A 21,558-nucleotide genomic window follows, 5' to 3' on the forward strand; every position below is an offset into this window, starting at 1 on the left:
TGATGTGGGTGGCAGCTAATTTCTCAGTAGACACCCCCTCTCTAGGTTTCTGCCCTCCCCATCTCCCTCTTCACATTTGCCTCTATTGTCTTTTTGTATAATCAACTCTAATCAAGACTCTTCTGCTCTTTTCTCTGCAAGAGACTGTGATAAACCTGTGCCCTGTTCTTTCTGCTGAACAGCGCTGCATCAGGTTCGACTGGCCTTTGGTGTCCTAAGGCTAGATTGACACCTCTTCCAGCAGTCTGGGTGACGGTACTTCTACCATTCTGCAGCATGCCTGAGGGAGCAATATCTCCATCTTTTGGGCATATTGTGTCTGCACAGCCTGGCCTTCAGCGCTCTCTGTCTTTTCCTGAAGGTCTGAGAAGTCAAGCAGAGAGCAGAAGCTGACACAGGAGCCTGGGAAAGTTGGCAAGGACATAGGAAAGACCCTGAGGCTCAACATTGAGTGAGTGGTGGGCTCTGCTGCTTAGACAATTGTGTTGTGCTTGTGAAGTACTCGTCTCTCTCCTCTGCCTGCAAGGGAGTATCACCCACTGGTGCTGTGGGCTACCTGGCCTCCTGCACCATGGTGGGGCAGTTGCATATTAGTAGTTTTGTGATCCTTCCCAGACTCCTCTGGTGAGCTTTTTTTATACTGCTGCCCCTTCTTCAGGTGTTTAGGGCTGTCCTGTGCATCCTACATGTGTTTTTCCTGAAGTTGCTGAACATGTTGAGGGAGTACTTGTTTTGCTTACAGTCATTCAACCTGCTTAACAGCTTGTTCTGCTCATTTGTGGGACAGAAGAGATGTTTGGGCCTCATCCTTCCACTGGGAATGCAGAGCAGGAGCTCACACGAGCATAATTCCACCTTGTGCTGTTATGTTTCAGTGGCTGCTCCAGATGTGATGTGCTGGGAGCAGCCAGGGAGTTTAGGTCATGTGGCAACAGATCTGCCTGAGACCTGGGGCAGACTCGTGTAAATAATTTCCTGCACGCAAGTGCAGGAACCAGAAACATCTACTGTGTTGTTCTTACTGTCTTGAGCAGGTATGTTCACGTAGGAGGACCCTGCGACATGTTGCTGAGGCTGGATCCTGTTGGTGTTGGCGTGCTACTGCAGCTCTCCCAGGAGGTAAGAGCTCCTTCATGCTTATTTAGGAAGCAAGGAGTCTTGCACATGCAAAGCCTTCATTAACAATTACATCACTGACTAAGAGAGTGAGCTGGGCTTGTTCATTCCTTATCCCACCTGCCAGCCTCCTGGGCTGCTCCACATCCTGTCAAAGCCAGGCATCTCATGAGGATTTGCTCATTGTCCCACATCCTTCCCTTCATACCCTCTTCCTGCTGGTAACTAGACCCATTGATGTTACAATGCCCAGTTCTGTTCCTGTGCTATTTCCTTTGGAAGGAGAGAAGGAAGAGGTGTCTGGAAGTGCTTTTTCACGTGTTCAGTATAGGGCAGCAACCTAGGGAAGAGGCACACTGTGGTCCTTCTCATGACAGCTGTGCATCGGCACACTGAGTAGCTCAGGGCTGGTCCTTGAAGGGCCACCAGAGCAACTCCATGGCCACATGTTGACTCCTCTATGTGGCACATGGGTGGTAGGGACCTCAGAGCAACAGCTGGAAAGAACCTATCTGCTGGGCACACCACTGAGCGGGGAGCCAGCAGAGGAGGTGGGGTTGCCTACCTTCCCTGCCATCGCTAGCGCTCAGATCATTCGGTCTATAGCTGGCAACTGGTGTCCAGTGCCCTCCTTCAGCTGAGCGGGTGCAAAGCTGTCTCTTCCCTGATTTGGAAGAGTCTTCACATATGAATGGAAAAAAAAAATCAAACAAGGAATTTGTGTGCTGCCACTGTGTTTAGAAGGATGATTCTGCAGTGGTCAGGAACAGCGGACAAAAACCTGGGAGACTTGACTTTGTGCTGCTCGTCTGTGAGTTCAGTGCTGACACAGATCTCAGGGCAGTAACTAAAATTTGGACTTTTCTCATGTAGCTGCACTTGCTGTTTACATCTGGCCAGTGAATTCTGCACAGTGGAACATTGCTATGCAGATGCATTCCAGAAATTCCTACAGATAAGTGTTTGAGCACCACAATATTTTGTGGTGGAAGATGTGGATTTCAGTCTGAAAATGGGGAGAAGGAAAAGTAAATGTGGCTTCTCGTGTTCCTGGGTGAGTGCTCTCCAAGAACTGTACTATCATGAAACAAGTTGGCAGGCTCCCTTCCATTTGTGCTTGAAGAGGAAGCAGCAGGTACGTTTTGTGGAAAGCCCAGGCAAGGTGTTTGTGTTTGGGAAGCTCCAAGAACTTCTGTAGTGGGACAAAAGAATGAAGTATTGCCTAACGCTCAGATCCTGACTGAGCTGAGGTATCTGCCAGAGCATAGCTGCCTAGGGACATTGACTTGAAAGTGGGACTTGGAGTGTGGATTTAGCCAGAGGGAATTTTCCCCTTGCCTTCCTCTGTTGATTGCAGAAGGTGTGTAGACACCACTTCCAGATAAGATCCTTGCTTTTAGCTGGCAAAAAAGGGCTGATGTGATTCCCACATCCTGCATTGGCCAACCAGTCTGTGGAGTGCCAGTCTGTCTCTTTGCCAGACAGCAGGCACAGGATACCTCTCATCTAATTTTAGTTGTCTGCATGTTAAACCTCTGCCGCTGACTTCAGCAGCCCAAGCTCTCCTTCTGCTCAGTGGAGAGACAACCGCTTTCATGGCGCTTTTCATCTGACCTGTTTCGGATGTCTGCTGCAGGGTGAGGTAGCTGCCTCCCTAGAGATCCCTGCCTCTCCGCACCAACGCTGAAGAAGCCCAGCCTGATAAGCTCAGCTGGAGATGTTCATACCATGTATGCTTTCATGTGCTGAGGTGCGTGAGAAATTACTGGAAGGAGAGTAGATCATTACTAAACACCAGCTGGAGACAGTGGAAATTCCTTTACAGAATCAGCAGCAGTTGATTACCTGGCAGAAAACATGCATTTGATGACTTTTTTAAAATTCACTCTCTTTTCGGCACTTTAGGAAAGCAAAAAGTAGGGTGATGTTACCCTTTTATGTGATCATCAAGGTGATGTTATCACGCTGGCAAAGGAGCTCCAGAAAAAGGCCCTTCATGTTATAGCCACTTCCCTTTCTTTTGTCCCCAAACTTCCTTACATTGTGTTTGGCTGTTCACCTCACATTTTAAGTTAATGTTACTCTTAAACTGCTCTAACGCTTATTTACACCTGTAACACTTCTATGCCAGCAGCTTTATTCTAATTTTTTTCCCATATCTATTGTCCATGGCTGTTAACTCTACACCTGCTTGCTGCATTGCAGCACAGCTCTGGCAGGAAACTTAAATTTTCCGATTAAATGTACCTTTGCTTCTGTCCTTGTAGTTTGCACAGTCCCAGTAAGAGTTTGGTCTGACTTCGGGGATCTAAACACTAGGTAACTAATGTAAACTAATCATCCCACTCCAGCTGTAGTCCATGGAGAAGAAGAATCCCTTGGGGACACGATTCATCCCAGCTGATTTAGCACTTTGTTCTGAATGTGCTGGTTCGCACTTGGGCATGCCTGTCTCTCTCCATTGACTAGAGCCCAGTATTGGAGAGCAGGCATTTAGCTTTTAGATGACTTAATTTAGCTTGGATATATTTAATCTACAGGGTTTTTGTAACTTGTAGATAAAAGACTAGCTGATTAGATCAACTATCCATCCAGTTCTTCATTCTCTGGTTAGCCTCTGTGGAGTTTAGTAGCTCAAGGGTAAGTGAGCTGAACGGGGTGGGGGAGGACCGCGTTGCAGTCTGGGGACTCCTGTGCGCCTCCTGTGCACAAGTTTTCGTGTCTGCGTTGTCTTCCGGGTGGTGTGTTCCTCACACAGCATTTTATTTTAAATCACATCTTAATGTCTGAATGTATTGTTCCTCCAAAAAATAGCTCCATGATGCTTTTGAGAAGTTGGAGTTAACTAATCCCAAAATACTCAGCATGTGGACAGTATTGTCATCCACATTGCATCAGACTCCCAAGTTTGAACACCCCTTCCTTGAAGGATTTCCAGGGAGATGCTGAAAGACCACATGAGCTTTTGTAGCCTCTGGTATCCAATGACACGAGCTGTGCTAAGATTCCTGCTGTGCTTCGTACAAACACCGTGGCTCTGTGCTATCGATAAAGACGGTGTTTTGGCTTCTCTGCTGAGTGCCAGCCTAGCAGAGCCCGGGCTCCCAAGAAATGCTAAGGAGGAGCATTAACTATGGCTCAGGGATGATTAAATTTCTCAGCCGAGTCTGATTACCCACTTGGGATATTTGTATTTCATTATAACTGACACTGAGAAGCATGTTTGATTTGGAACAAATTTCAAGCAGGAACAAGTTCCGGCATCTGCATTTCCACTGTGAGCACAATGAGGGACAAAACAGGTCAGAGCCTGCTTGGCCAAGGGTGGGGACCTCTCAGGAGGGAAGGGGAGGGCAGTATGTGAATCAGTTACAAGCAAAGGGAAGGAGCAGCTTGAAGAGCTGATCTTCCTCCCCTTGCAAAAGGGATACTCTAAGCACCAAGTATCAGGTGTGTGTCTGAGGAAGCCAAATGAGTGAGCTGGGGAAAGCCAGCTCCTCCCCCAGAGTGGGAGGCTGTACCTGGTGATTAACTCCCAAGCGGAGGAGTGAAGCTCATGTTGAATCCTGAAGGAACCTGTTGGGAGGAGCTCAGGAGTGTAAGAGGACCAGAAAAGACCTGGAGTCCGACAGAGGACTAATCCAGCTGGAGAGGCACTTCTTTGCATCAACAGCTCCAGTCATGTTCAACTATCTAGCAGTAGAGGTGAGACCCCAGTTCCACCGCAGCTATGGGAGCCAGCAAGGAGTGTCTGGGCCACTGAAGAACCGCCTAGAGCAGCTGAAGAAGCCATGGTGGAGGGAGCCCACCCCACTGGTGCTCCAGCACAGTGAAACAGCCAGGCTTGCCATAGATGCCTTTCTTGAGCAGGGGGAACGTGGCTACCTGAATGCCATCGCTGAGGAACGGGAGCTGCCTTTTCTTTCCACCCTGGACATGGAATATATGAGCCATCAGAGAAGCCAAAGCTTTCCAGATCCCAATGCAACGAAAGACAAAGAAGCTGACCCTGGAGACGCAGATGGTGGAGACAGGTCCTCCCTCAACTCTGAACTAACGTCTGGCACCTACTTTCCACTCATGTCTGATGTACACCCTCCAGAGCTGGAGCTGGGGTGGCCAGGGATGCCGCTCCTGACAGTGTCTGGCCAGACTCAAGCCACTGTGATTTTCCAAAGAAACAAAGCCAACAGCATTAAGGATTTGCTCCGGTCTCTGATCAGCCGGGCACGGACGGTACGTATAGAGCTGCATCCCTTGAGTGGGGTCTCGTGCCACAGCACCCGAGTCCTGATTGCTGGTCAAACAACTGCGCACCGCAGGCTCCGGGCTGTTGCCGCTCTCTAGATGTCTGGCATGATGCAATTGGTTTTTCTCTAGCAGATCACTAACTGTTCCTGCTCCTTTCCTTTCCTGTAATTTCTTTCCGCCCGGGATTTCATGTCATGCAGGCAGTGCCCTTTAAGGCACTCTGCGTCTGTATTTGCGGGTGTGCAGAGCACAGTACCGAACCCTGGAGCGGGTGAGTGGCAGGGCGTGCAGCGTTACCGCGTAGCTGTCCTCAGCCAGCAAGCGTGCGCCAGCCAGCCCTTCTGCCCTCCGCCAGGGAGTTCGAACGGCCAGGGCTTTTCTCGACAAGAGGATACCGCCGGTGAGTTGCTGTGGGAGAACGTAGGACCTGAGTGATCCTGTGGGACTGAAAATCCCTGCCTGTGGTTTGACGTAGGTTAGAATACATCATTGTATCTTCTAGACTTGGTGTCTGTGCCTCTCGGGATGAGTAAGATCAGCCTGTTTTGCCCCATCACACAGTTTCTGCTGGGTAGAGGTTGCCAACCCCCAGATGCAGTAAAAACTGTATGACTACAATACTTGCATACCAAGTACAATCCTGGTATGAATTTACTCACTAAATTATGCTCCTTGTTGTTTCTTTTTACTTTGCCACTATACTGTGTACTAAAGCAGCAGGTCAGACAATGGTATCTCAGACACACTTTCAGCTTTCATTATCTTTGTCCAATTTATGGCTCTCTTCATCTGTTCCATGGTAATTTTCTTTTGTAGTGTTTCATTTCAGTAGCATGGCAATATTGAGTAAACTTTTAGTGCAAAGTTCACTTTTACCCAGTCAGCAATTTCTCTTATCACTCCAGTAGTTTCTTATTTAACTTTACAGTCACTCCTTAAACTCCTTACTTCCTAGTGTAGAAAGTGGGAGATAAAGAACTGTTAAGCCTGGACTTCAGCTCTGTCAAGAACACAATCTGTTCCCAGGCAGGCTGAGCTAAAGTGTTATCTTCTATCCCGACCTGCAGAGTTGAGCAAGGTTATGTTGTCCCCAGCAGATGAAACGGGCCATGCAGCAGCTCAGATTGCCATGCAGCATCATAATGTCATCACTGAAATTCAGGTGTGATGTGAGGTAAATGGGGATCTCTTTTTTTTTTCTTTTCTTTTCTCCAAAAGAAGACCGTTTTGCCACGTAAGCTACTGCTCAGTCATAAGCAGCCATTGCTTCACGCCTGAACTTCTACTGCACCTTTGTAGGCAAATACGGGAAGTTTTGTCCAGGAAGTAAGTGGAAAAAAAGCTTTGTTTGTCCTTGCAGACAGCTGATATATGATATCTTAAATGATCTGAAAAGTCCTGTGACACTGCATCCTTTTCAGCAATGGGGATTAAGACATCGTCATAGCAGAATGCACAAAGTAAATGACTACCGAGAAATGTCCCCTTGTCACTTAGCACGTGTCCCGGATCTCTGATGATATTATGATCCTTTAAACCACATGAAAAACATCTTGCTGCTTTCTCAGCTCACAGGAACTTCTCTATTGCTGCAGGGAGGTTGCCCAGGCAGTAGGTGCTTTATTGTACTTCAAGTGCATTTTGAGCTTTCTACATTTTTTGCTTGGCTTGAAAAAGCACTGACAATCTTCAGCCCTTTATGTTCAAGCTGGGGATTTTCACGGAGGGTTTTTGACTGTTGCATGAAACGTGAGAATGCGTTTTCAACCATCTTATGGGGCTATTACTAGTGTTTTACTGGCTTCTGGGTTAGCAGCTCTGGCCAGTGCTTCTCGTGATTAACTCTATGATTGATGGCAGTTCCAGCTCATTCACACCCCCAGTTACAAATCTTTAAGTAGTTACTGAGTCATTTTGCTCATCAAGCCATCCAAAAGGATGTTACCTGTGTGTCTTAATAACAAAAGAGCAACAAGAGGTAAAAACATCTTTTGCCTGAAGTTCCAGTAGCAATTGTGTGGAGAACCGCTTGCTTTTTTGCTTTTCAACTGCTGTTTCTGCATTTCGAATATTTTCTTCACTAGACTTTAAGCTCTCATCATATACCCCTCCTTTAGAGTGTTTCTCCTTCTGTGTGCTTACAGCTAAAACAGAAGGGGCATACAGAGCTGGTGGGATGTGGGAAAGATGTTGGGATCCCCGAATGCTTTTCCTGGATCCTGTAGACAAGAAGGCGTGCGTCTTGAAATGTTGTTGGCTGTTTTCTCCTGTACAGTCATACAGAACAACATCAGGTGACATATTTTGCAACAGCGTATTTGTACTGACAAATCAGCAAAAAGGCCATTTGTTTTATTGGTACCTTTTGCTGGTGCAGTTTGTCTTTCTACTTTGCTGTATTTAACCAGCTGTCTTTGAAGATGTATTTTCAGATTTGAGCTTTTCTCTGTGCAGACATAAGAAGATGCAGCGCAGCCACACCTCAGCCTTCATTTGATAATACTATTACAATTTTACTTTTGTTGGATGAGCTCCAATCCATTTTGAACTGTCCATGCTTTTTCTTTTGCCCCTCTTGTACAACTCTGACACTGTCTGCGTGTCTGCGTTTACGTGCAATGGTGGAGGGGTCCCCGATGGTCCCCCAGAGAAGCAATGTATCGCTTCAAATGGCAACACCACGGTAATGACCAAAACCACACTGCTATTGGCAAATACCAGTAAAACCAGCTGTGCTGGTTAGAAACCAGACAGATGGCAACCCCAATGGGGTGCTGGTAAGTGCTATAATTCCCAAAGTGATGACTGCAGTAATTGCTGAATTGTGAGTTTCCAGAAGTGGATTTAGAAATATCATGATTTAACCCTACAATGGCAAGGTGTGAATTTTCTAGAGCCTGTGGGGCAGCTGTGTCTTTGCAACGTCCTGACCTGCCAAAGCTGTGCCATGGGCTTGGAGGCCATGATCAGCATGGTGAGGGACTGGGGATGGTCCCAACCAGCCCCAGCCTTGCAGCTCCCACCACTAAAACTGACGGGCTGGAGGCACTGGACAGATGTTGCTTAGGTTTGTAAGGCCAGATTGACTTAAACTCCCAAGGCCTTTAAATGTGAGACACAGGCTGTCAGGAGCCCGAATTGAAGATGGTACTTACCTACCTAACTTCCACTGTTTTATAGAGCTATTGGACCTCAGCGAGGTTTTACACCTCACTTTTGTGACAATACGTTCTTAGGAGGCTTTGAGGGAAAGACTTCTGGAGTTGTCTTCCCCAAAAACTTCTTGGCTTTGGGGTTGAGCTGATGTTATTATAAGAGCTGCCTGCTTTGTTTACCAAGAGGATGTGGTGATCTGAGTGGCCCTTATGGTTGTCCTGTGGCACCCATGCTTAGAATGAGCAGCCCCACCATGGGCGCCTGCATCTCCACCGTGCAAGGCTGTGGCAGGGCAAAACCTCCCCTCTCCCCACTGCAATGCTCCTCGCTGCAAACTGCAGCACACGTGGGGCTGCCAGCCTTCTTGCCTGACATCGGCTGTGGCCAGCGCCACCAGGAGCAACTCTACCCAAATCCCTCCTATGAAAGGATCCCATGTGAGGAGGCCGTGAATAGAGCCATAGCCTGTTCCACCTACAGATGCCAAGTGAAGACCCGCTTCGGAAAACATGAGTCTATGACACAGGGCTCCACCCAGCTTGCACAAACTGGCGTCCTGCTGCCTGGGGCGTTTGCTCCTGCGCTGAGGCCGGAGCCCTGCCACGATGCTGACAGGAGTTGCAGGTGTACCTGGCAGCCAGCTGCATCCAGCCCAGGGTACTGGGTGCCACAGGTGGCTCTGTGCCCCATGCTGCCATGCGCAGCCATGCCACTGCCTGCTCAGTCCCATCCCTCTCACAAAGAGCGTCGCAGACTGGCAGTGCTGTTTTTGGGCAAGCAATAGCCCTGAACTCTGTCAAAGCCTGTGAGCGCTGGCACAGAAAACAAGATGGTGTGAACCTTCTGTGCACACTAGGTGCAAGCAGTGCCTCTGAGCATGTGGGGTCTGGGGACAAAGGACCATCGGTCTCTCTTGACTCCATCATACTGACTACCCAAGCCAAGTTTAGATTGTCTCCAGGGCCAAGCCTGCCTCAGACCTAAGCTTGAGATGAGCTGGAATGTTGTGAGGCAAGTGTGGCAGAGAGGGATTTGCCTGAGCCCTTACACAAATTTTGTGCTATAGTTTTTTTCTTGGTGCCTCATCATTAGAGGATGGGTAGCCCATCAAAGTCATTTGGCTCAATAACCTTTGGTCTTTGGCTGAAGGCCAGTGTGGAAAGACATGGTGAACTCCTGCTTTTTTTCTGTGGGTCTCAGCGATACCTAATGCTGATAGCCCAGCAGCAACACCAATTTGGGAAGTTGAAGATGCTTTCAGAGCTCTTCCAGGGCTGACTCTGCTGTCCATGCCAGATGGGTGCATTTCGGGAGGGGAGAAGAGTTTGCCAGAGTCTTATAACGCTTCTGGGAAGACAACACTGATAAGAGCTACAAAAGACAGGCCCTTTGGAGACAGGCTCCAAAGCCTGTATCTCCCAGGGCCGGGGTGAGAGGGTGGAGATGTGGTTTTGGCCTGAACAGTAGAAATTATTTTTTTTAGCTCTTGATGACAGCTGCCTTGTGTCCCATGTGGATGCGTGGGATCACATCAGCCTCCAGGAAGGTTCTTCTCCAAACCCTGCTGTGGTGGGCTGTGCCCGGGGTCTTTTGCAAGATGTTGAGGACCAATGACAGTGTGTAAGGCATCGTCACAGAGATGGTCTTTGGGGACAAATCAGATAGAGCCAAGAAATCTTGTCCATCTGCAAAAGGGATAAATCCCCAAGGGAGCAGGAAGCAACCTTTTGGCATTGCTGCCCTCCTCTGCCACGACTCTGGTGCAGAAGCTCTCTCCATGGTGTGGGCAGGTGGAGTGGGGCTGGGAAGAGCCAGCTTGCCAAGCAAAAGACTGGACAGGAGAGCATGGGGAAGTCAATGGGGCCTCACTCTGCCCATGCTGCCTCCACTCAGCACCTAGACTGTGAGTATGAGCCTGGAAAGAAGCAGTTTATTAATGAAAACAGAGCAGAAGAGCTACTGGGCAGTGGGTGATCTGGGGCCAGTGTGCCAGCCTGGATCAGAGAACCTGTCCTCATATCCAAGAACAGTGATACTTGGAGCTCCTCTACTCCTTTCTGAGGCTGTTCCAGGTCAGACCTGTGAACATGATTCAACCTGTTCCTATTTAAAGCTTGAACCACTGCACACATAAAAGTCAACCTCATTGCTGTCCTCTTCACTTAACTCTTTGTTTGAAGAGGAGCAGCTGAGCAGAAGTGGCAAAGGAAAGCTCACCCTATGTGGCCTGCTCCATAGGGTGATTTGGACTATGGAGAATGGCACTCATGGCCATGCTATAATGTGTGCATAGGAGGCCTTTGAAAACAGGATTCCTACCTCCTCACAGGGTGTGTGATGAGCAGCGGAACAAATTCTGTCATGCGTTTCGTGTGCAAGGTGCAGTGCATGGCATGAACATTGGGTAGCAGGGTAAAGTAGGTCGTTGGAGCTTCACTCCAAAAGTCATTGCCTTTTGGGCCATCTTTATTTGGGCATCCTCTACGAGGTGCAGAAAGTCAAAATCAGTTATGCACACAATTTACAAGTACCAAGCCGTTACCTTATTTACTGCTAAGATGTGGTAAAGACTGGGACTACAGTACTTGGGCAGTAGTTCCATTATTTTTTCAGCTTTTGAAATGAAGCTGGCCTGTCAGTAAATCCTTCACTACTTTACCTTTTGCAGTCCCCCAGTGTGTTGCCATTGTACATGAGTTCTCAGTGTTAACTGTTAATGGTTCAAGGTCTAAGTCACCAGATTGCTCTGCAAGCACCCTCAGGTGAAGTACGTCAGGCCTGACAAATCATCCAGCTCAGCAAGTGCTCTCCTGCCTTTTCCTTCCTTCTCCAAGATGTCCCCTTGATTCCTGTCACTAATGGTGATGGCCAACGGAAGGATCCCAGGATCCTTCCTGATCTCAATAATGGCCACCTTGATGTTGTCTGCTGGCAGCCTCACTCTGTGAGGAACAGTGAAACAGCTTCTCCAGCCACCTCTTTATGGCTGATTTCCCTTGTTCTGTTGTTCTGATTGCAGGTCATACTGTACTTCGAATTTTCTAGGTCTGGGTCAACTTGCTTGTAGTAGGTACTTGTGATGACCTACCTTCCATTTTCTGTATTTTCCTTCCAGTTTTTGGAAAATTCATTTAGCCAAGATGGCCTGCTGCCTCCCATCCAGTCTCCACAGTGGGATGGGTTGCCATGCCCTTCTTCAGTCTCATTCTTTAAAGAACTGGCAGTTCTCTTTAAAATTATTTTCCTTTGTAAAATCCCTCCCTTGGAGACCTTATCTTGCAGGTCTTCAGTTTACTGAGAGATTTTCTTGAATTCTTTTGGGTTTTTTTGTTGTGGTTTTTTGTTGTTTTTTTTTTTTTTTAAATAATGTTAGTGTTATTCCTTCTTCCTACTCTTAGGTTTTATAACTATCACTTGCATGCTGGGCTGTGTTAGCAGGAGTGCCGCCAGCACGGAAAGGGAAGGGATCCTTCCCACGTGTTATTCTACAATTTTGTCTAGTTGCCCCTAAGATGTAATCTTGGAATAAGGACGTGCCAATACTCGATCAAGATACCTTCTCCCTTACCTGGCAGTGTGTCCTTCCTGAAAAAAAATGATACTTCTTTATATTACACTAGTCATCTATGGAGTCACTCAATTGAATAATGATTTTGGTCAGTCTCAGCTCTTCCGTTTATATTTCTGGTGTATTTGCTTAAGGCAGTACATACTTGTTGCATCAATGATATTCAGAGTTTGTGCACATGCATTACCCTTTCATCTGTTTCTGTGAATGGCAGATGAGACGGGGGTTAGCTGGATGGGGAATGTCTTCATAGTTATTAAAAGTGATTTTATCTGGCATGGTGGGGTAAGGGCTGTTAAACACAAAGGTCCAGAAGCAATCTCCACTCGTGTGGTCACAGACGCTCAGTAACTTCATATATACTTAATTCATAGTTTAAAGCACAATGCACTTGGGCATGAGATTTCAACAGTCTTCTGGTTTTTTTTCTCCCCCCACCTCTTTTCTCCTGGCTAGGTGATAGCAATTGTGATGGATCTGTTTACAGACATGGAAATACTGTGTGACCTGCTGGAGGCCTCGAGCAGACGACACGTCCCTGTTTACCTGATCCTGGATGAAGAGTACTTGAAGCATTTTGTGGAAATGTGCAATAAAATGGCTCTTACTCAGGACAACTTCCCAGTAAGTTATCAGTCACTGGTTATGATAAACAGTTCTTGGAATCAATAAAAACCATGTGCCCTTTGTTCTGATTCCCCGTTCAGCAGGGTGCTCATCAGCAATGCTGTATGGTGCCCAGAGCAGGCAAACAATAAAAATTAATGTGTCAGTGCAACAAGCTCTCTTCTGAGCTTGCAGACTCAGAAATGCCCTCCAGTATCTTGTTGCTCCCCATACAGCCTCTCTGGCTACTGCCTATCAATGGAAATTGGGGGGTTTTATGTAATTTGTTAGTCTTGCAAGGCCAGCACTGGATGCATAGGATTCTCTGAAGGACTGATTCTCTTCCAGCCACCAGTTGCATAGGTTTTCCCTTCATCTTGGTGGGGAACACTTGGAAGTTACCTCAAAACCATTCTTAACTAAAAAAACAGGCTAGGAAAAATGCAAAAATAATGCTTTACAGCATTCAAAATAGATGCAGTTACAAATGTCTTACTTTCACCTCATTTTTAACCTGTCTACACAAAAATTAATTTAGAGAGGCTTCCTTCTTCCCCTATGTTGGTGATGCTCTGTCCTTTTTTTGCTTCTCACAAGCCAGACCCATTTCATCCTGCTTCCTGAGATGGCAACTGTTAGGGAAAACTGCTTCATGCTGGAGCATGTTTGCTTTCATAAACAACTGCATCACTGAAGTCACCTGGTGGATCCAGATAAATTGTACCTCCCCAAAATTTATTTTATTTGCTTCTTATCCAAGAGCCTGGCCATTGTTTTTAATTAAAATTAGAATGACTTTGCATCCATGGAGATGTCTACGTCTCTTTGTTAAACCTGATGTCATGTCTTGTGCTTGAATGGCTAATTAACACTTGCCTCCCCCATTCAGTGACTCATCAGCAGGTCTCAATGTGAAGTGACTCTTAAGCTGATGCATCTCAAGCAGCACATTAACATACATGCTTGATATTCACATCGAAGTGGAATGAGTGTACGTATTTTATTCCTGGGTCTGAGTTGCGACAGGATGTGATGGTAAATCTCCATTTGGAATAATTGGTGACAATTTGGGGTTTAATGGGGAATTTGGGGCAATTGCGCCTCCAGCATTTTACTTATAAGAACATTGTGTGAGTCATCTGATGTCAAATCCTGGTGCTGAACATCAGCAAATCCCGCAGTGGTGCACTGAGCACTGGCAGCCTTCACAGCAGAAGACTTAACTGTTGGATTTTTTTCAAATGGCCATCTGCTGAATCTAAAACTACTGTCTAAATTGAGTGAGAGTGGTACCTGGCAGTCTGGGTTTCCTGCAAGACTGCAGGACTCTCATCTTGTTTGGACAATTCAGGGCCTGGGTTGCCAAGAGAAAGAAGAGGATGGAAAAAATGAGCCAGATATCAGAAACTCACCCAGCCTTGGAAAGGATAGAAGGAGTGAAGAAATACTGTGGCAACAAATCTATGGGATATCCCTTACTTGAAGTGGTTTTAACTTCCCGGGAGTGGGGAGAGGAAGCTCCTCCCAGTGACAACTAGTATTATTAAAACCTCAGCAGTGGAAGAAAAAAATCCTTGTGTTGATTGGCAACAGGATTAGGTGAACACCTCCCCAGGCATCCAGCGTATCTTGCTCTATATCAGCAACTTGTGGTGGCATGTCAGAGTATCACAGGTTAATGCAAGTTGGGAGGGACATCAGGAAGTCATCAAGTCCAACCTTCTACTTAAAGCAGGGTCACCTGTGAGGTCAGACATAGTTGACCAGGGCATTACCTGGTCTAGTCTTGAAAATCTCCAAGCACAGAGACTGCACGACCCCTCTGGGTAATTTGTTCCAATGCATAATTGTCCTTATGGGGAAAAAGTTTCTCCCTTCTCATAGATGACAGATGAGGACATGTTCTGGGACACAAGAAGGCAACAAGTGAAAGCCACAGCACAAAGGTTGTGAAGCTTCAGCTCTGTCCCTGCTAAAAGCTTCCATGAACTCAGGAGAAGACTGGACAAGTCTTGGAGAAGAGGTCCAGGGAGGTTCCCACTAAGACAAACTACAAGAGGCTCAGGAAATCCCCTGAGCAGAAAACAGGGTCAGCAGCAATATTGGGGAGCAGCATCATAAATGAGATATTGCCTTCTTCCTGCTCTTCCCCACCTGCCATTGCCTGCTGCAAGAGAAAAAGACTGTTGGGCCAGATGGACCCTGGTCTGGAGGAGATTTGCTGCTGTTATGAAGCCCTGAAGGCAATGGTGCTCCTTGGGTGGGTAGGGATACTTCCTCAGCCCGACGTGAGGGTCAAGCCTTTCCCATCCTGCTGCGATGAGCTCCCCAGCAGATGTTTCCGGGAAGCCCACCTCCTGCCCACAGGGACTCTGACGGAAGAGGAAAGCCATCAGGAATGGAGTCACCTGCCGCAGGGTGACTGCCTCCTGCTCCTCACCCCCGAGGCACAACTTCCTCACCATGAACCCCACGTGAGGCCAGAGACTGGGCAAGCCGGTCCCTGACTGTGTACAGGTGGCCCAGGGAGCCCATGTGCGCTCAACCTGCCCAGGAGGAGGAGGAGGGGGTGCAGCGATGCCCAGGAACAGCTGAGACATGGATCTGTAGGCAAATCACAACTATTCATGTTCGGGTTTTGTCTGCAGCAATGGCTGTTACAAACTGCTGTGTCTGGCCAGACGGAAATCTGCTGTGTGGCGGAGGAGGAGCACCCACCTGCCGTGGGCAGCACCCACCTTCACCAAGAGGCAAAATGGCCCCAGCAGTGCGTGAGGCCTGTGCCAACTGCTGCGGGTCTTTGTCTTTTGCGGGGCTGAGCTGCCCACAAAGGGATCTGTTGGGCCAGACCTGGGTGGTGACAGTTTCTGACAGCTCCTGGTGGGCCAAAGCCGCTGCAGGTGGCGGGGGAGCCGGCCCGAGGGGCAGCAAGGGATGGTCTGACAGGCCAGCGCAGGTGCAGATGTAGGGATCTTTATTTACATACGAGATGTTTTGTTTGGCACCGTATCATATAGACCAGGCTGGTAACTGTTTCCAGTGACTGTTCTCCTCTTCTCCCTTCCCCAACTGAGGTGAAAATAACTTTTATTATGGGCAAAACCCTCACATTACAGAAAAAAAAAAAAAAAAAGGGGGTCCTTATGGATACTGAGAGCCTTATTTCCCATTTTGTACTGGGCAATTGGTTTTACAGGCTGAAATTGTATCAGAGAAGTTCTTTGCAGTCTTTAAAACCGATGAGGATCAGGTCTGTTTTACTTGAGTACAGAAACTGAAAACATTAATATAATTTTTAAATATACTGGTAAAAGGCAATTCTTAAAATTTGGCCTTCTATGATGGGGTTACAGCGTCGGTGGATAAGGGAAGGGCAACTGACGTCATCTACCTGGACTTGTGCAAGGCATTTGACACTGTCCCGCATGACATCCTTGTCTCTAAATTGAAGAGACATGGATTTGATGGATGGAGCACTCGGTGGATAAGGAATTGGCTGGATGGTCACACTCAAAGAGTTGTGGTCAACGGCTCAATGTCCAAGTGGAGAACGGTGACAAGTGGTGTTCCTCAGGGGTCGGTACTGGGACCAGCACCGTTCAACACCTTTGTCAGCAACATGGACAGTGGGATCGAGTGCACCCTCAGCAAGTTTGCTGACACCACCAAGCTGGGTGGTGGGTCGACACGCTGGAGGGAAGGGATGCCATCCAGAGGGACCTTGACAGGCTGGAGAGGTGGGCCCGTGTGAACCTCATGAAGTTCAACAAGGCCAAGGTCAAGGTCCTGCACGTGGGTCGGCGCAATCCCAAGCACGACTATAGGCTGGGCGAGGAATGGATTGAAAGTAGCCCCGGGGAGAAGGACTTGGGGGTATTGATTGATGAGAAGCTCAATATGAGCCGGCAGCATGTGCTTGCAGCCCAGAAAGTCAACTGTGTCCTGGGCTGCATCAAAAGAGGCATGACTAGCAGGTCAAGGGAGGTGATCCTGCCCCTCTACTCTGCTCTGGTGAGACCCCACCTGGAGAACTGTGTCCAGCTCTGGGGCCCCCAGTACAAGAGAGACATCGAGCTGTTGGAGAGAGTCCAGAGGAGGCCACAAAGCTCATCAGAGGGCTGGAGCACTTCTCCCATGAGGACAGGCTGAGAGAGTTGGGATTGTTCAGCCTGGAGAAAAGGTGGCTCCGGGGAGATCTAATTGCGGCTTACCAGTACCTGAAGGGGCCTACAGGAAAGATGGGGAGGGACTGTTTATCAGGGAGTGTAGTGACAGGACAAGGGGGAATGGGTTTAAGCTGAAGGAGGGTTGATTTAGATTAGATGTTAGGAAGAAATTCTTTACTGTGAGGGTGGTGAGGTACTGGAACAGGTTGCCCAAAGAGGTTGTGGAGGCCCCATCCCTGGCAGTGTTTAAGACCAGGTTGGATGAGGCTTTGGGCAATATGGTCTAGTGGAGGGTGTCCCTGCCTGCAGCATGGGGGTTGGAACTAGATGATCTTTAAGGTCCCTTCCAACCCAAGCCATTCTATGATTCTAAAATGTAGACATATCTTTTTTTATTGAGTGATGTTTTGGTTTTATGAAGTCTGTCACTGTCACATTCCATTGATTAGAAACTGGCTAGTTGTCATGGGTTAAAATTTAGTTTAAATGCAGAGCCTTCAACTAGTCTAGTTAGTTGAATATTATATATTAATCTGAAAGAAATCGTATAGTCTTACATACTTCAGAAAAGATCCGTAGGCTCATAGAATTCTCCAATTTTTTTTTCAAACCAGCATTTTTACCTAAGTGCAACTTGTTAATATTTGCTGGTATTTTTATCTTATAGAAGCGGACAATACGACAAAATATTTGGTATGTAGAAGGCAAGAAATACTTAATACCTTGCTGTGTTCCACCTCTGGGAGCAGAGCTCCTGCTTGAGGGACTCCAACAATGATACATAAGGGACCATTTCAGTTTAGTTCAATGCATGTCCCCTTACCAGCTGTGCTTTCTTTGGTTTCAGAATATGCGCATAAGATGTCTAAGTGGAGACACATACTACAGCAAAGCAGGCAAGAAATTTGCAGGCCAGGTTCTGGAGAAGTTTATCCTGATTGATTGTGACCAAGTTCTTGCTGGTACATACAGGTAAGAAAAAGTAGCAACTACTGTGACAAAGACTGGTGACACTGAGAAAATATTCATTACCAAAATACTGAATAATGTAGCTTTTTTTTTTTTTTTTTTTGTCCATGATGATGATACACTATTTTTCCTCTTCATTTCCCCTTATAAAAGTCAGGTTTCATTTTGGTGCTTTATCTTCTACTCCATCCTCCTGCTCTTACCTTGCTGTTTAGCTTTCAGATAGTAGTAACTGCTTGTCTGCCAACATTGACACTGCCTGGACACATCTGTCTATGAGGATCACTTCATTTCTGAAAAATGTAGAAAATGTTCTACCAGGTCAGATGAAGCTCCACCTAGCCTAGATTCTGTCTCCACCTGATGCTGTTTGGGTAGAGCAGCCCAAACTGCTTTCTGTGGTCCATCCCCCTTATCCTCCCGCAGCACGTGCCGTCGTTGCATACATCCCTACTTACTCCCTGTGGTGCCCATTCTGTACCTATTGTCCGTGGATTTGCCCTAACTCATTGTCCGTTCTAAACCAAGCTCCTACTAATTTCATGAAGTGCTTTCACAATTTTCCAAGCCTCCATCTTATCCACCCTCCCTGCCCTTTTCTTTTCTAACGTGAAGACCTTGGCATTTTCACTCTCTCCTCATATAGCAGCTGCTGCATCCCTCAGTCATTTTAATTACCTTTGTCTGCACCCTCTCTAATCTCACTGTGTCCTTCTTGAGATGCAAAGACCAGAACTGCATGCAGCCCCCAAGATATAGCTGCACCAGGTGTTATAGAGGGTCAAAATTATGCCCTCTGTTATTATCACCCTTGCTGACAACGGCCAACATTCATTGATTTATTTTAGCTACCACTGCACACTGAGCTGATGATTTCAGGGAACTGCTGACGATGATTCTGAGCTCCTTCCTGAGCTGTTCCAGGTTCAGCATCATACAGGCCTGATACAGATCATTTTTCCCTATGGGTACAGCCCATTTTCCTACACAGAAGTTCATCTGCCAGATATATCATCTGATCCACTTGCTCAGTTCTGTGAGGTCCTTCTGGATTTCCTCACCTTCCGTGAGGTAGTAAACCACCTGAAGGGATTGAGGATCCTCTGCAAACCTGGGGATTTGACTGCACCTCTTCATGCCTGAGGTCACCAATAGGATGAAAACCAGTCCCAGCACCCATCTCTGGGGCCTCACTGCTGACTTCTATCCATGCTGAAAAATGACCATTAAGCCCTACCCTTTGCATCCTATGCTTTCACTGGCTATTGATCCATGGCAACTTAGTTTCTTAAAAGGCTTGGGTGTAGACCCTTGTCAAAGACCATTTGAAAACCCTAAAATATGTAGTTGACTGCTTCCTTTATCCACGTGCTCACTGGCTCCCTTGCCAAACTCCAGCAGGTCTATAAGGCAGGGCTTGCCTTGACAGTAGCCCTGTTGACCTTCCTCCAAGAGGCTGTGCTTCTCCACACCATCAGTAATCTTGTTATTTGCAGCACACTTTGCCATGTCCCTGGGTGGAGGTCAGCAGTGGTATGTGGGCCTCAAGATTACATCCAGAGCCCTCCCTGTGGATCGCATCATATCGGAAACCTCCCAGTCCTCAGCAAAGCAGTCTTTGCAGTGGCCCTGGTAACCCAGGAGTGAAACACGTCTTGGTGTCACCAACATTAGCAATGGATGCAAAAAAATTCATTGAGGCTCTCTGCTATGGTCTTGCCATCACTGAATGCTCCTTTTGACCCATAGGTCTCAGATGGGCCCACCAATTTCTCAAGTGCCAGTATAGCACTTCTGAGCAACCTACAAGCCGCAGTCATCTTGGGGTTTTTGGACTGCTCCTTTTCAGCTCTTTTTGACTAATTGCTGCATTTTTACCTGGCTACTTTTCTTGAAATTGAATAGCCATGTGCTGCATTTATTTAGATTGTTCTCTCCCAGTTGAGAGTTAAAATTGTGTTGTAAGCATTATTGCAAACGGGCTTTTCTTCTTCTACCTCTGGAACGGAGTCTTATGCATCATTCCAGACCACATCCAGAATAGCATCTTTTCTTGTGGGTCAAACAATTTAAACTAGTTAATTCTGGCAAGTAATCATTTATTGCTTCCAAAATTTTTTTCTCCACAGCTCATCCCAGTGAAGCATTAACCTAGTATGTTTATGAGTGGATGAAATCTCCCACTATTACTACCTGTCCTAATTTTGCAGCCTCTGTAATCTCATTTAACATTGTCTGATCACCATCACTGTTCTGATCAGAGGGTGGAGAGTACTGTTCTTGCACTAAATTTCTATTACTAGACTGAGTTTTCCATCTACAGATCTTTCACAAAGTATTTTCATGCTATTGCACATCATATTACCCCTCACAAACAGTGCAACTCCCCAGGACAGAGATCTAATTGCAGCTTACCAGTACCTGAAGGGGCCTACAGGAAAGATGGGGAGGGACTGTTTATCAGGGAGTGTAGTGACAGGACAAGGGGGAATGGGTTTAAGCTGAAGGAGGGTTGATTTAGATTAGATGTTAGGAAGAAATTCTTTATTCTTCGAGTGGTGAGGCACTGGAACAGGTTGCCCAGAGAGGCTGTGGAGGCCCCATCCCTGGCAGTGTTTAAGACCAGGTTGGATGAGGCTTTGGGCAATATGGTCTAGTGGAGGGTGTCCCTGCCTGCAGCAGGGGGGGTTGGAACTAGATGATCTTTGAGGTCCCTTCCAACCCTAACCATTCTATGATTCTATGATTCTGTGAATTTGGTGCCTTGGCAATACTTTATTCTACTTCCACCAGATCTCCTTGAACTCTGCTCTCCCTCTCCCTTTCTCTCTCTCTTCCATCTCCCAGCCAGCATGTGCTGGACCCTCAATCTACCAGTGTCCTCATCAGTGCTGTAACTCCAAGCTGCACCTTCTCCTCTGCTTTTCACTGCATCATCTCTGAGTGTGGAGGTGTCACCTTATCAAATTCTGACAGTGAAAAATGGAAGTACTTGATTGAAACTGGTTATGTAGAGTCTCTATATAAACAATATGGAGAGCAGTCTGGTGGCATTTTGACCATCCTAAGACATGTATCTGAGAACAATGGAGTGAATCACTGCCTGGAAACATCTATCCATCTCCATTGACTGCAGGAGGTGGGGATTAGATAACCAAGACCACGCATTTTTGAATGACTAAAACTGAGCATGCGTCAGCTGGATTGAACTCCACATCTGGAGGAACACCTCCTTTCCCTGTGGCCCAGAGTCAGAGTATTGGTTAAAATGCAGATTCAATTCTCTGAGTCGGTTTCTCCCTCTGCTATTCTGGGGAAGGGATTTGGGTCTGCGATGTGCTCTCTTTCTATAGATCGCTGTATAGCTGAAACTTCTTGAGTTCTGGAAGATAATAATTCAGTTGAATAGAGTCTTATATCTCATTCTCTGCTGTCCCAGTAAGCACATGATGTCCTGGACTAAAAGAAGCAGTCTCTCTTTGTGGAATTTGGTCAACAGTGGTCAGAAACACTTTCACTGGAGAAAATTAGTAAGTCTGCTACTGGGTATATTGCAGCCTGATACTACATCTAGTATAGTAGATATTTACATTACCCTCCCTGCAGATGGGAAAGCTAGATTGAAAGGATGAGAATAGTTACTGAGTAAAGCCAGGGTGATTCCAAGGGTGTGTTGGGATGATACAGGAAAGACAGTAAGAGTGTTCTTACCCAGTGGCAGGTTTT

General features: G+C 46.9%; 1 protein-coding gene across 1 annotated transcript in view; it reads left to right on the forward strand.

Moving 5' to 3' along the window:
- Positions 1-4,675: 4,675 nt before the first annotated feature.
- FAM83C (family with sequence similarity 83 member C) overlaps positions 4,676-21,558 on the forward strand; it is a 28,976-nt gene continuing 12,093 nt past the window's right edge. Inside the window, exons 1-3 of the mRNA XM_075768386.1 lie at positions 4,676-5,352; positions 12,548-12,715; positions 17,711-17,835. Coding sequence (XP_075624501.1) covers positions 4,798-5,352; positions 12,548-12,715; positions 17,711-17,835 — 848 coding nt within the window. The 5' untranslated portion in view covers positions 4,676-4,797. The remainder of the gene's footprint in view (positions 5,353-12,547; positions 12,716-17,710; positions 17,836-21,558) is intronic.

The sequence above is a fragment of the Balearica regulorum genome, chromosome 16 (assembly GCF_011004875.1).
Source record: "Balearica regulorum gibbericeps isolate bBalReg1 chromosome 16, bBalReg1.pri, whole genome shotgun sequence".
NCBI lineage: Eukaryota > Metazoa > Chordata > Aves > Gruiformes > Gruidae > Balearica > Balearica regulorum.